The 13,378-nt window shown below is 39.8% G+C and overlaps 1 protein-coding gene across 1 annotated transcript; it reads left to right on the top strand.

The window, feature by feature from the left end:
- Window positions 1-4,391: 4,391 nt before the first annotated feature.
- LOC127353802 (monocyte chemotactic protein 1B) lies at window positions 4,392-6,704 on the top strand. Its single transcript, XM_051383372.1, has 3 exons — window positions 4,392-4,557; window positions 5,678-5,795; window positions 5,902-6,704. The coding sequence occupies exons 1-3, from the start codon at window positions 4,491-4,493 to the stop codon at window positions 6,014-6,016; spliced, it is 300 nt and encodes a 99-aa protein (XP_051239332.1). The 5' UTR covers window positions 4,392-4,490; the 3' UTR covers window positions 6,017-6,704.
- The last annotated feature ends 6,674 nt before the right edge of the window (window positions 6,705-13,378 follow it).

Raw genomic sequence — 13,378 nt, 5'->3', positions numbered from 1 at the left:
CTATTTTTATACAATTCTCTGTCTGTAGTATGTATCTTTTATTTAACAATCACTCATACTTTATTAGGCCTGTTGGTCAGAAGCTTGCGATATGTATCACAATATATTTTTTTGTTTTTTAATTTTGGCCTTTTATTGCCTTTAATTGACAGTGACAGCTGGAGATAGACAGGAAAGGGGGGTAGAGAGAGGGGATGACACGCAGCAAACGACCACAGGTCGGACTCGTTCCATGGTCACCAGCTCTACCAAGTAAGCTAACTGGGCGCCCAATATATTTAGATTTTTAAAATTAAAATTGAGAGAAACTGTCAAAGAACACACTAGCACATTTTTAAAAGGTTAAAATGTTATTTTATGCAACCAGAACACAGTGGGATCTGCATTTGTATTGATCACAGGTGCTGTAAGATCTAACACCACAGCCTGTAGTTTGTTTACAGCACTGCGTCTAGCCATTTTTAGGAATCTTTTGTGATCTTTTCTTACCTGCCCAGCACCAAACAGTAGAAAGACAAAGTTAGCAACTAGTGAAAATAGTGGTGAACAGAGTGGAACATTTAGCAGCTAAAGAGTCTGGCCAGAAACACCTCAAATAAATGCTTATGTTGCTCTGTGTGGGCTGGATGTGTAAATGGGCTGTAACTGTTTGCCACACATACGGTGATAATATGATGTTTTTAGCTTCTTTCGCTGTCCCCACATGGACAGAAAGTAATAATTAAAGCTGCACTAATACATATTTTTATATGAACAATGGGTCAAAAGACTATGTGTAAAGTGAAAAGGGGCACTTGAATCAACAGAATTATGATCTGACTCTGTAGTTCTCACCTCTACGGAGGGTTCGAGCATCTTTCAGCTTATTATTTTGGTTTTATGGCCTGCAACTTTACTGTTTCCATTCAGTCTGAGCACTCTCATCGGCAACAAAACTATCTCACTGTACTCTACCTGCCTAGCACCAAACAATAGACAGATAAAGTTTGCAACTAGCCAGCTGGTTGGACATCATCAAATGGACAGAAACTTGGTGAAAGGAATGCCAGTGTCACTCTATGTCTGCTGCCGGATGTATAAATAAGCAAAAGTTTGCTAAAATGTTTGCCATAATATGTCATAGTTGTGTCTACAGCTTGATGCACTCCAAAAAAAAAATTAAAGCTGCTTTGAATTGAGTTTGGTAAATGTGTGTTCTTTACTACATCTTCTACCATGTTAGATCTACAAAATTCACTTGCTACTAGATGTTGCACATGACCACCTACATCTCAGTCCAGAACAATGGGCTATACAGCCGACCAGATTGCACTGACAAAGCCAGTGATTTTACCTGGCATATAATTGTAGACCGTGCTTAAAACTGCACAGAAATAAAATAAAACACCAAAACTGTCTTAGTAAGTCTTTTCAACAATCAGCAGTGCTGGTTTGGTCGGAATAAACACTTAATTCACAGAGTTAGATGAGAAAACAGCCACAACAGGCTGCTATGGCCACCATTAGCGAATCCTTGCGGACAAATCAACCGTCAAGGTACGTCCACTAAAAGTCGTTGTTTTTGTCACTGACAAGCTCAGATTGTTGTTTTAAGTGTCAGCATTATTGAAAGGATCCCTACAGAGATAGAGCTTCTGCTTAACCAGAAACAGCCGTAATTTCACTATCGCTCTCCACCAGACTCCATAGACAGTCATTTTACCTCACATATCATTGTAACACTTGAATGAAAAATGTAAATGAAAACAAAATAAATCCTTAATTCATTGACACAGATGATAAAAAACGCAGTTTCCACTATATCTTTACATAGCAAATAGTCGTTTGCTACTATAATAATGTTCTAAATCTCATACTATATATAACCTTTAAAGAAACTGATATTTATTCATCTCAACATTTCATTTGTTTTAGTGCTGAGTCTTGAACCATTGCAACAGTGAAACTAATCTTGCAGTGAAGTAATTGTACTGAAATCATTTGACCTCTAGCGACCAGCTTTAGTTTAGTTTATTTCAAGACACAACAAAAGTGAAGTGGAAGTCAAACAAGGATTGCGTAAGATTTGTACATGTCACGAAACTAACTGAATTGTCCAGTCCAGATAATTAAATAATCTCCTCACATTGCTGCAAGGTGTCTTAACATATGACTGGTTAAAACGGGGCAAGATGATTACTTTGACTAACTCAAGCTAAAAATATAGAGCGTCGATATGAGTCAGACATACAGTAAGCCCTAGAAACAGATGCACTCCAGTTCTCACACAGAGCTCACCTGTTACAGTACAGGTTTCACACTGAGGATGAATACTGCTGCAGTGTGTGTCTACTCTTTGGATGCATACATTTATACACCTTTTCCACACACCTTTTAAAGGTTAATTTAGTATATTCCAAACTTTTCTTTAGCTTCATGAAGGTCAGTTTACTTGTCATGCGAGTACTGCTCATACTCATCCTGGGAAATCTGTTGTATAATGTCGTCTGTGGCTCTGTTAGTAAGTGAGAAAATGACAGAGGATCCCTTTAATAATGTATCTTGTTAAAATGAAATCTTCATCCTTGTGTTGATGATATAATTGCTTTTGTTGCACAACAATTCTTGTGAAAACCTTTGAGAATCCCCAGGCCAGTTTTACTGCTGTGAAGCATCATTGTACTGAGATAACTTCTGTTATGAATTGGTGCTATACAAATAAAATGTCATTAAATTGAATTGAATTGAGCGCTGTGTGTCAAAATCTCGGTCAATTTTCTCCTTTCCTGTAATTAGACATGCTATGTGCTAGGCTAGTCTATGTTGAAATGACAACCACATTTTGAAGATGATTAAAAGATAAAAGCGACTATAGTCACTTCTTAAGTTAAATAATGTTAGCAAAACACTAGCCTGCTAACTTACTAGCTAATCTTCATCAATTAAATAACTAGCTAATACTATCAAACATTAGTTAGTTAGTTAGTTAGTTAGCATTTTGATAACATTAGCTAACTTAAAATTTTTTTTTTGTTTTTTAGTTTTTTTGGGTTTTTTTTTGGAATTTTTTATTTTTTTGGGAAAATAAGAACCAAAGGGCCATGTATTCATACATTTTATTTCCTCTGTTTTCCTGTGATAACGAGTTTTCTCGAGATCTCGAGATAAGGACTGTGATATGATAACTGCGGTCAAGCCAGCTGTTACTCCGATCTCCATGCCAAAGTGGCATCTTTCTCATATATTTGAGGTACAGTAAAAGCAGGTACAAATGTGGAATTTTATTGTTGAATTTCTCCAAATTGGTGCAGAAAAAATGCTTGATATTAAGTATACTTGTATTCTTATATGTGTAGAAGTCAAATATACCATCCATAGCCAGGAATTATTGAGCAATATGTTTTTACATTAGCTCAAATATGAGAAAAGATGCCACTTGGAGATACAAATATGGAACTTTTGTTTGGCATTTCTCCAAATTGGTGCAGTAAAAATGCTTGATATTAAGTATGTTTTTTATTCATCAGGGGTGCATGAAACACTTTAATGTAACATATTTTATTTTAAATGTTGGTTCGAATTATAGCTTACTGTTCTTAATACCTTTATTTTGAAAACCAGAAGTGAATACACTGTAAATTTAAGTGTGGCTGATTTGACCACGGAGATCGGAGTAACGGCTGGCTTGACCGCAGTTATCATATCACAGTCGTTATCTCGAGATCTCAAATTAATTAACTCGTTATCACAGGAAAACAGAGGAAATAAAATGTATGAATACATGGCCCTTTAGGGCTTCCGTAGAAAAAGGCTGATTGCGGCCTCTTTTATGTTCATTACACTACATTTATATACCTGCTCTCAAAGCTTTCTAAAGTATTCTATTCCATCATTATTGCATACTAACTACACGTGGGTTTCCTGGCATCCTTTTGTCTGTATGACAGGTTTATTCATGCAGTAATAAATGATAGCTATGGCCAACCACACTGTGGTTGTAATGTGACTGTGCATCAACAGTGCACTTAACAGCAGTAACACATCTGTGATGTCAGAAAGTTCCCCATGAGTACCTGTGACATGTAGGAGGTGAGACAGATGAACTGAAAGACAGTAGTTTTGGACAACACAGACAGAAGGTAGCTCACAGGGAAACCACGTTTGGAAATAATACGAGTACTTCTGCATTTCTCAAGCTCATCACAGAGTTCAACAGTCAGTGCCAATTTGTTTAGGGAACTGAGACGAACTCAACACAAACACTCACGCAAAAACCCAGATGAGAAACTTCCACCCCCGGTAAGCCCCCCCCGCACCATCAAAAACCCGTTGAAGGGGAAAGAGACACGTCATAGTGGAGTCCTAACGTCAGGGTCTTCCCCGCCATTCCTCAGCCTTATAAATGTTGCAGATAACGAGTACTGAGTCACACAGCGGAGACAGCAGGCTGATACAGCTCAACTGAGATTTTTACCAACTACTACACGTGAAGGGAACACACACATTTCAGGATGGCTGCTCCTCGTCTCACTCTGTCTGTGTTTGTGCTGATGCTGGCTGTCATCGCTCTGACTGAAGGTAAGAGGGAGCTTGATAATAATAATAATCAGTGTGTGTGAGAGGTGAAGACATGTAATATAGTTTGTAGAACATGGGACAACATCTTGCCTCTAATGAACAAAAAACTTGCATACAAAATTACACACCATTAAAGCTGCAACAATAAAAAAAAAAATGATATCTAACAAATGTATCAAATGTGTAATGTGAAAGGGGTCACTCGTAGTGACGAACCCAAACAGCTCTGTAGTTCCTGTCAGCTTAGTGGAGCTTTTTTAGCCTCTTTGAGCCCATTGTTGCTTTGTTGTTTTGGTTCAGTCCCACAGAGCAGCAGGCAGCTCTGATAAACACTACCTGCCCAGCACCAAAACAGAGCCGGACAGAGTTCGGGTAGACCAGAAAACAGAGCTAAAACAAGTGTGAACATCAGACTCATCATGTGCCCACAAATAGGACTACAAATGAATGCTAATGTTGCTCCATGTTTGCTGGATGTGTAAAACTGTTTGCTAACATATTAGCCAATTGTATATGGTGATAATATGTCTGCTACTGTTTAGAGGTATAGGAAGATATTGAAAAATATCGTATCGCAATATTTTGTTGAGCGATATTCATATTCATATCAATTCTCTAAAACACTATTGATTTTTGTGTTGAAACCCCAAAACCACCAGATAGCAGTATTGTAAACGTAAACCGAGGGCAAATCGCAATATATCACCCTTTTTATAGCATCGCAGTTTATTGAATCGTAACCCCTGTATCGTGATACGAATCGTAAAGCACGTCCCTAGTTCTGCCCCTGAGTGGCAATGCAGATTAATGCAGATTTATAGATTGAGAAATCCTGATTTGATAGATCCAGCACCACGAACACTAAATGTATGAAAGGACTTTGAAATCCTTCCTATTTCCAATCTATAAAATATGATTAAACGTCAGACTAAAACACGTCAAGAGTTTCTTTTTCCATTCCACAGTGGAACAACTGAGCAATGACACTATCTCATCCTCTAGTATCAGATCCCGCGTCACACAGGCCCACAGGAAATTAAAAAGGGAACTAAAAAGGAGCAAGCAGATAACAACAATGAGTCTGTGCGCTTGTTTCTCATTTCTATGTGTTTGTTTGTAGGTGTGCGTGGTCCAGGACCAAAGAAATGCTGCTTTGGTTTCAATACGATTCCAGTGCCTAAAGAGAGAGTGGTCAGCTACACCAGGACCAGCCAGCGGTGCACCAACCCTGCCATCATGTAAGCACACAACCTCAGAGAGATATACTGCCAATATCATTGTACCTGTACGAGTGCACTGAAACTGACTGCCTGTCTGTCTCTGTGTGTGTGTGTGTGTGTCCAGGCTGAAGACAGTGGCAGGTCGTAATCTGTGTGTCAAACCTTCAGCCACTTGGGTGAAGGAGCTCATCAGCTACATGGACGCCAAACCTGCCCCAGGACAGACGTCCAACCTGTAACCACGGCGACAGAGCGCCACAATCAGAGCATCCAAAGAACAGTTAATATGCCAGGATGCTGCAACTTTTCAAACTATAACTTTTAAAGCCTAAACTACAAATATTTTACTATATCCACCATGGGGCAATCATAAGCTAAACAGCAGCTTTCTGGCTATCTATATGCAAAATATGTACTAGATAAATACTAGATGGTGTTTACATACATACCATGTTAAATTATTTTTCTGCCATACAGGATAAGAGTGTATTGATAACATAGTTTGAATGTCTTTTAATATTTTCTTTTGACATTTTTCTACAGATCTGATTTAAAACATTTTATTTTAGTATATATGGAACGATATGTTTTTGGTTAATTCAACACTCAAGTCCGACCGTCAGCACTGTGAACGACTGTTGTACTGTTACCTGAATTGACTTGCAGAGACAACACTGTAAAAAGAGCAATGCCTCCCAACTCCACTTGTCATCAGTAGAGTATAAGCTATGGGTTACCTCACTGTTTTTCTACAATGACCCACTGTAAGCTCTTTAGGTTTTTTTTTATTAAAGTGATGGTTTTTTTTCTATTTACAGTCATGTTTTGAACAGTTACTTTGAAAAATTTGACAGAAATAATTTATTTCGGGATGCTTATGCTACCAATCTGATTCTCTTGAAATAAAGCAAAATAAATTACATCAAAGTTTGGCTCTCTTTTTCTGAGGTTGATTATATTATTTGTGTATTTTTCCCCCTTGTATACAATAAAAATAAAATGGTTGATAAGAAGAGAGCTGATGGCACTACAAAGATTAATTAATGAAAGTCCAGGTTGACCAACTGATTGCCCACACTGGTGTTAAACGGTACTACGACAGTCGGTAAGATTGTGCGTGTTTGCATAAAAGGGGCGTGTTCAGCAGTGCAGGAAGATTTATTTCAAAATGTCTCTTGCTCTGTAATTGTTCTATGATAACATTAGGATATGACGAGTTTAAAAAGTGAACGGCCTAATCTCACTGCAGTTGTTGACAGATTAAATTCATAAGTAACAATACAGTGTTCATGTCATAGGTTCTCTATTTTTCTCTTCCTTATTTTATTTGTGATTTGCTTGAATACCGAATGCCTGAAAGGTTATTCAGGAGGAAATGTGTGCAATGTATTGAATGAAGTATTATATGAATTTAAAACTGCTCTGTGTCTGACAACATGAAGCCCTGAATTAAAATATACTCCCTAAAGTACAGAGGCTGAAGGCTACCTGTGTGAATGTAATGCTACTGTTAGAATATACAATACAGTCAGTCGCACCAATCCCCCTCTGGATTCCTCTGGAATAAAGTGTTCTGTATTTAGGCCAAATGCATTCTGGCCCTAGAAGCTGGCATAGATACTGAATTGCCTCAGATGAGAATCAATATCTTTCATAGAGAGCATCATCGGGGTAAACTAGTGCCTCTCACGATCCGTCTTCTAAATGTGCCAAGCATTGTGGGGAGAGGAGAGGAGCTTTATAGGGCAATGTAAGGGACCGAGCTGGCAGGCAGGAGGAATCAGAGGTACCTTTTCAAAAAAAGTTATATCATTCACCAGAAAATATTAAAACTACCAATTTACAAAATATACAATAAAGTTCTGGGCCTATAAAAGAGGAAAACTAAACAGAACTTATGGTGCTATCCATTTGTCTCGTGAACTCGGAGCCCGAGTTGGAAAGTGTAAATCTCGCAGCTATCTCGCAACATTTCTCCAAGACACACCCCCTTTTGGTCGTAATTTCAGCCATCCAGCTCACAGTACACCGAGCTAAACAAGGATGTGCGTTCATTTTGTCCGGTTTCCTGAGTTACGAACCGGAAGTTGCAAACAGAACGCCCCCGAGGACGTATAGAACGCCCCCGAGGACGTATAGAACGACTCAGTTAAGTCGTCTGAACTCAGAGGACCCCGAGTTCAGTTACCAAGATGGCTACTCCGAACATCACACGTAGTAAACATTGTGGTTTTCTACTATTTTAAGCACTTTTGTCTTTCTTGTAACCAAATGAAGAAGTCGTACACACAGCACTGTATACTGTTACCTACAGGCATGTCGCTACAGTCTTATTACGTGTTAAATACGCCTAATTAGTTATTTTGTAGCTTTTGCAGCTGAAATTGGCTCGAGACGCTCCATGTTGCTGTGACAACAATGCCAAGTCTTGAGCAGAAAGCAGAGCAGGAGCCACATTAACATTAATCAAAACACGTGCCTACGGTGGAAAACCTTAAAGGCAGGGAGGAGCACCGAAACCTTCCTGCCCTTCCAAACTGCCTACATGGAACCAAGTTTGTGTTCTGTGTCAAACAGACAAGGAGAGCAGCAGCAGAGACCCCCGGGTAAAGAACAGAGCAGCATCAATGGCAATCAGAAAATGACATTGATTAATTAGAAACAACATAAAAAGTAGGCAGCTGGGGTGGAGGTGGGTGCAAAAGGCTTGTAGAGGAAGCAGCAGAGATAGGCAGGCAGGCTAAAAGCAGATTAAATAAGGCGCCATGCATGATGTTTGCCAATTGGATGCTTGAGGAAATCAGGTGAGCTGTCAGCTGACTGTGTATGGTATTTCACATGGGAAGCTTTTAAAAGAGCACAAGCAATAACAAGCAGCTGATGTACTTGTTTATGACTAGCTGTGCTCGTATGATAATAGCTGTAACTGAAAGCTAAGCCTGACTTCACGTGCCCTGCCTGAACTAACCATTAACTATGCTCAAAATATTAAACTGAACAGAACTAAACCAACAAACTGAAATCAAAAGAAATCAAACTGAGCCGTTATTATCAGCCCAACCCCTTTTTAGCAGGTCTGATTCAGCCGCTCTTCCTTTGACACCTCCAGCAGCAACACCTAGGTACTGCTAACTCGGCTGTAACAACAAAGATGGTTTACAAATGTGTGAAAACTGCTGCTGCATTTTTTTAAATTAAGTATGTCAATGTTAGTAATGGATATAGTTTCAGAATATTTTGCTTTCCTATAGTATTGTAGTACAGTGGCCCTTCTGTGAGATGACAATACCAGCAGTGGCCCGAGCCAATCTGAGTTTGAGACCTCTGCCTTAAAGTCTCCTTGAAACCCTCTTGCCCCCCCATGAATATTTCTCTAGACCCATCCCTGATGCCAAGGTCTTTTCATTGACTCCTACACAGCTTTCTCACAGAGCTGCATGCTTCAGATACTGTATCAGTCTGATAACACTGTGAACCTCAGCAGCACTGAAGTAATGAGTTTTTTCCTTCTGAGCCACATTCCTGGTTTGGCTAATGAAACGCTGAAATTTTGAACAATAAAACACACTCATGTTCAATTCAATGCATGTATGTATATTAAATACATTTCACATACACATAAATATATTTGAATATATGCAACTATGTACTGGACAGGACAGCATGGAACAGTTCAATTCTGTAAATATTTGATGAGTCTGATTTGGATCGGCCACCAAACAGGACAGGAACAGACTACAACGGATCAGAGAGGATCATTGGTGCCAACCTGCCCTCCGTTCAGGACCTGTACTTGTCCAGAGTCAGGAAACATCACTGCAGATCCATCTAACCCTGGACACAACCTGTTCCAACTTCTCCCCTCTGGTAGGCGCTACGGAGCACTGTACACCAAAACTAACAGACACAGGATAGTTTCTACCCACAGGCCATCACTCTGACTAACAGTGAACTCCAGACACACAGTGTCTCTGTGCAATGACTCAAACATTCTCTGTACCTGTAAATTATTATTTTCATTGTTGAATTTTTTTTTTAAATGCATAAATATCACTAAAACACATCTAAGAATGCTGTGTATACTGTATATAGTGCATCCAGAAAGTATTCACAGCACTTTCTCTTCATTGTTATGTTACAGCCTTATTCCAAATTGGATTAAATTTTTTTTCCCTCAAAATTCTACACACAATACCCCATAATGACAACGTGAAAAAAGTTGTTTTGAAATGTTTGCAAATGTATGTAACAATCAAAAACGAAAAATCACATGTACATAAGTATTCACAGCCTTTGCCATGACACTCAAAATTGAGCTCAGGTGCATACTGTTTCGACTGCTCATCCTCTAGATGTTTCTACAACTTGGTTGGAGTCTACCTTAGGTAAATTCAGTTGGTTGGACATGCTTTGGAAAGGTCTATATATCTACTGACAGTGCATGTCAGAGCACAAACCAAGCCACAAAGTCCAAGGAATTGTCAGTAGACCTCCGAGGCAGGATTGTATCGAGGCACAGATCTGGGGAAGGGTACAGAAATGTCTGCAGCTTTGAAGGCCCCAATGAGCACAGTGGCCTCTATCATCCGTAAATGGAAGAAGTTTGGAACCACCAGGACTCTTCCTAGAGCTGGCCGCACGGCCAAACTGAGCAATCGGGGGAGAAAGGCTTTAGTCAGGGAGGTGACCAAGAACCTGATGGTCACTCTGACAGAGCTCCAGCGTTGCTCTGTGGAGAGAGGAGAACCTTCCAGAAGGACGACCATCGGTGCAGCACTCCACCAATCAGGCCTGTATGGTACAGTGGACAGACAGAAGCCACTCCTCAGAAAAAGGAACATGACAGCCCACCTGGAGTTTGCCAAAAGGCACCTGAAAGACTCTCAGACCATTAGAAACAAAATTCTCTGGTCTGATGAAACAAAGATTGAACTCTTTGGCGTGAATGTCAAGCGTCATGTCTGGAGGAAACCAGGCACGCTCATCACCTGACCAATACCATCCCTACAGTGAAGCATGGTGGTGGCAGCATCATGCTGTTGATGTTTTTCAGCGGCAGGAACTGGGAGACATGTCATGATTAAGGGAAAGATGAAGGCAGCAATGTAAAGAGACATCCTGGAAGAAAACCTGCTCCAGAGGGCTCTGGATCTTAGACTGAGGCGAAGGTTCATCTTCCAACAGGACAACGACCCTAAGCACACAGCCAAGATATTGAAGGAGTGGCTTCAGGACAACTCTGTGAATGTCCTAGAGTGGCCCAGCCAGAGCCCAGACTTGAACCCGATTGAACATCTCTGGAGAGATCTCAAAATGGCTGAGCACTGACGCTCCCCATCCAACCTGATGCAGCTTGAGAGGTCCTGCACAGAAGACTGGGAGAAACTGCCCAAAAATAGGTGTGCCAAGCTTGTGGCATCGTACTCAAAAAGACTTGAGGCTGTAATTGCTGCCAAAGGTGCTTCAACAAAGTATTGAGCAAAGGCTGTGAATACTTTTGTTCATGTTATATTTTCGTTCTTTAGTTTTAATAAAAAATGTCAAAACTTTTTTCAAGTTGTCATTATGGGGTATTGTGTGTAGAATTTTGAGGAAAAACATGAATTGAATCAATTTTGGAATAAGGCTGTAACATAACAAAATGTGGAACAAGTGAAGCACTGTGAATACTTTCCTTATGCACTGTATACTGTCATATCCACCTACCTCATGTACATAAAGAAACCTGCACAACAGTATTTATTTCAGCATCCTTTGTACTCTGCACCATTGCACTATTGTTTTACTGTCAAAATGTTATTGCTGTTGTTTCTGTTTATATATCTGTATATATTAGATCTATTTTGTTGAGCTTGTTATCCTGTTAATTTATGCTATTCTGTGTATGTACATTGAACCGAAGTCAAATTTCTAATGCGTGCACCATGGTGTACACATAACTAGCCAATAAAAGTGATTCTGATGTCATCCATAATATCCACTCTCCTTGCAAAGTCAGATGCCAGGGTTTCCATTCTTTTTGACAAATCCTTTTCCTGGACCTTTCCAGGACATTTTCCAGGAGTTTTCTTGACAGTACAGGACAACACTTGCTCACAAACGGTCATATGATTTACGGATATAGTTTTTCCCTGTTTTATTCCTCCTTTTTAATAATGCAGGTACAAGATGAAGTGACGCCAGTTCATTACGGGTAGTGGTCAGTGTTTATCAGACACTCCAGGTTAGCTCACTTTCCGACCCTGGTGATTGGACTACAGTTTACTACAGTTTTACTCAGACCCAGGTTTACATAGGCGATCTGAGTAAGGGACTGAAATAAAATGTTAAAAATTCAGGACAACACAGATTTTTTCAGGGATATTTGATCATTTTAACCAATTACCAGGAGTTTGCATGTTTGGGAATCCTGAGCTGTTTTCATACAGGACACAGGGGTTATTGAATGAATTGATGAAAATGGAAATGAAGTGAATCAATTGAACTACTATGGGAGAACGGAGGGGGGTCCAGAGACTGGGAGGATTGTGGTCGTTTTTCCTTTTAAGTGTCATCATTCGAATTTGTCAAGACATTTGCTGCAACGTCTGAAGGCAGTTACATTCTTTGCCACTAGAGTGCGCCAATTGACAACTTAATGTCAAGCCACTACAAAGACCCGACCACAAATGTCTGGAAATCATTTCTGGACCATTATTATGTGGATAAATATATTGCTGTATGACATAAAATGATCACCTCAGTGCCAGTACTGGTCCTAAATGCTCCCCTGATGTATTTTGATAAGCCATATATGTTTTAAAGAAGGCCTAGAGTTTATTTCCTTTATTTTGTGGCTGCTTGAGCAATTATAAAACAGTCTGTCTCACTTGATACTCCTTGGTTTGGCCAAATTAAAGTCAAATCATTAGTAATGTCATTTACCACACTGTCGGTTGTTGGTAATTGTTCAGTAACATTATTCACAACCGTCTTTGAAGGCAACAAATTGTAGCCCCCTGAACATGAAGCCCTCACACACGATCAGAGGCCGATCCCATTCCGTTTGACCAATAGGAAGGTGGATCCAGGACCCCCTAAAGGTGTATCAAGTTGGCCAAACACAGCCAGCAGCAGACCGGAAGTTAGGTGTACTTTCAAAATGAGAGCCCAAATCCCGTCCTATGGTTGTCAGCTCGCAGCATGTTTTCTTTTAATGCTCTTTCTGGGTTTATGCAGATTTAAAGCTGAACTTATATTTCTACTGCCGTGCAGATGAGAGCACATGTACATTTTAGAAAACAACATTTTTATCCTGTTAACAAGCTGTGGACATTTTCATCTCCAGAACAATATGGAGAACTGCTGTGTTTCTGTTCCTACAGGGAGGGTGTCCGTTACTACAGAGTCGGCCATGTTGAACCACCATGTTGACAGAGCTGTATTGAAATGGTTGTAATCTGCAACTTCATCAGAAACGCTACTGACGTTAAATCATACACACTGGTCCTTTAACTTGGGGCCTTAAAAATAAAAGTGTTATGTACCAAAAGCAAAAAGAGCTGAATTGTTTCGCTCCTCTTTTCACACCTGCTGTTATTGAACCTGTGTTGAGAGCATTG

This window comes from Dicentrarchus labrax, unplaced genomic scaffold (assembly GCF_905237075.1).
Source record: "Dicentrarchus labrax unplaced genomic scaffold, dlabrax2021, whole genome shotgun sequence".
Classification (NCBI taxonomy): Eukaryota; Metazoa; Chordata; class Actinopteri; family Moronidae; genus Dicentrarchus; species Dicentrarchus labrax.
The sequence above is the reverse complement of the archived record's forward strand: the minus strand, read 5'-3'. Positions and strand labels throughout refer to the sequence as shown.